This window comes from Formica exsecta, unplaced genomic scaffold, assembly GCF_003651465.1.
Source record: "Formica exsecta isolate Colony F162 unplaced genomic scaffold, ASM365146v1 scaffold4, whole genome shotgun sequence".
NCBI lineage: Eukaryota > Metazoa > Arthropoda > Insecta > Hymenoptera > Formicidae > Formica > Formica exsecta.
This window is the reverse complement of record NW_021851238.1, coordinates 2,349,406-2,350,697: the sequence shown is the minus strand read 5'-3', so window position 1 is coordinate 2,350,697 and position 1,292 is coordinate 2,349,406. Positions and strand designations below refer to the sequence as shown.

At 33.7% G+C, this 1,292-nt stretch overlaps 1 protein-coding gene across 1 annotated transcript in view; it reads left to right on the top strand.

Moving 5' to 3' along the window:
- Positions 1-265: 265 nt before the first annotated feature.
- LOC115239943 overlaps positions 266-1,292 on the top strand; it is a 1,917-nt gene continuing 890 nt past the window's right edge. The window contains exon 1 of the mRNA XM_029814819.1: positions 266-469. Coding sequence (XP_029670679.1) covers positions 266-469 — 204 coding nt within the window. The remainder of the gene's footprint in view (positions 470-1,292) is intronic.

Below are 1,292 nucleotides of genomic sequence, written 5' to 3'. Positions count from 1 at the left end.
TATCCTAAAGCGCGTATATATTATTTTATGAGAAGGTGTATTTATGTGCATATAAATTTTGTAAATTCATCAAACATTGAAACGAGAGAGAAACAAGCAAGTTTATCACTCTTAATATTTGATTATGTCAAAGATCTTGATACATAATTTTTCTTTCCATTTTTAACCTAGTATTACTATAATTCTTTATTGGCAAAGGCTCGCCCGTCGAGAAAAACGAGGAAAAATTTGCAATTTGTGTTATTCATAGCGTTACGGAAACGATATGAAGAGAGGAACCAAGTGTATCGCGCAAACCATTAATCTGTCCAATCCGAAAACATGCGTGAAGCCGAAGGTTCAGAAACTCGTCAGTGCAGATGCGGATTCTTGCTCCGATTCTAATCAAACGACCGATTACTGGACCGCTAGACCGGTAGCAGTTAAAGTTTGCTCGCGGAAAGATATGCAAGGAAAATGCCCACCAAAGGTATATCAGACATGATGATAAAAATTTTTAAAGATTTAATCAATTTTAAGATGACATAAAAATTATTAATGTAAGAAGAGTATCTTATATTCGCATAAAATAAAAATATTTGTATAAATATTTTTTTAAGTCACGAACATGAAATAAATCGAAATTTCGTTTTTATTTTCAATCTCAATTTTTTTATGTTTATGGATTTTAGAGAATTTTGATAAGTTTAATTTATATAAAGGTATTGAGCTTTTACTACAGTTTAAATAGACAGTAAATTGAACAGTTTTTCACTTTCAAAAATTTAAAAAAGATCCTTTCGAAACTATAGATTAAATAATTTTAAAAAAAGATGATCTTGAAATATCAAAGTAGGTGTTAGGTTGAAAATTGAGATTGAAAATAGGAACAAAACCGACTCGAGAAACGAAGAGCTATCGGCATTAATATCATTTTGAATCATTCTCTTTCTCTTTCTCTGTCGTTTTTAAAGATAAAAATATTCAAATAATAATATTTATGATTTTTTTGGCCTATAGTGGCTACATGTGCACGTATACTCTGTGCGAATTGCATCCAATTTCGAGTTAAATCATGTGGCTTGTCGAGCCTTGCGCGATATTGACACGCTGTGTAACGAGATGATGGTGTTCGAGCACCTGTACGGAATTGGTTAGTCGATACGTAGTTGCGTTTACCTGGAATTAGCCCGACAGTCGGTGTACACTGCTACAGCGACTATCGATGGGTCTCTAATAGAGGAGGACGGTCTCCGGGCTCTCTCGTAACTGTTAGGGACATCATCTAGGTCTTGGAACAGGGAAAGATAGAG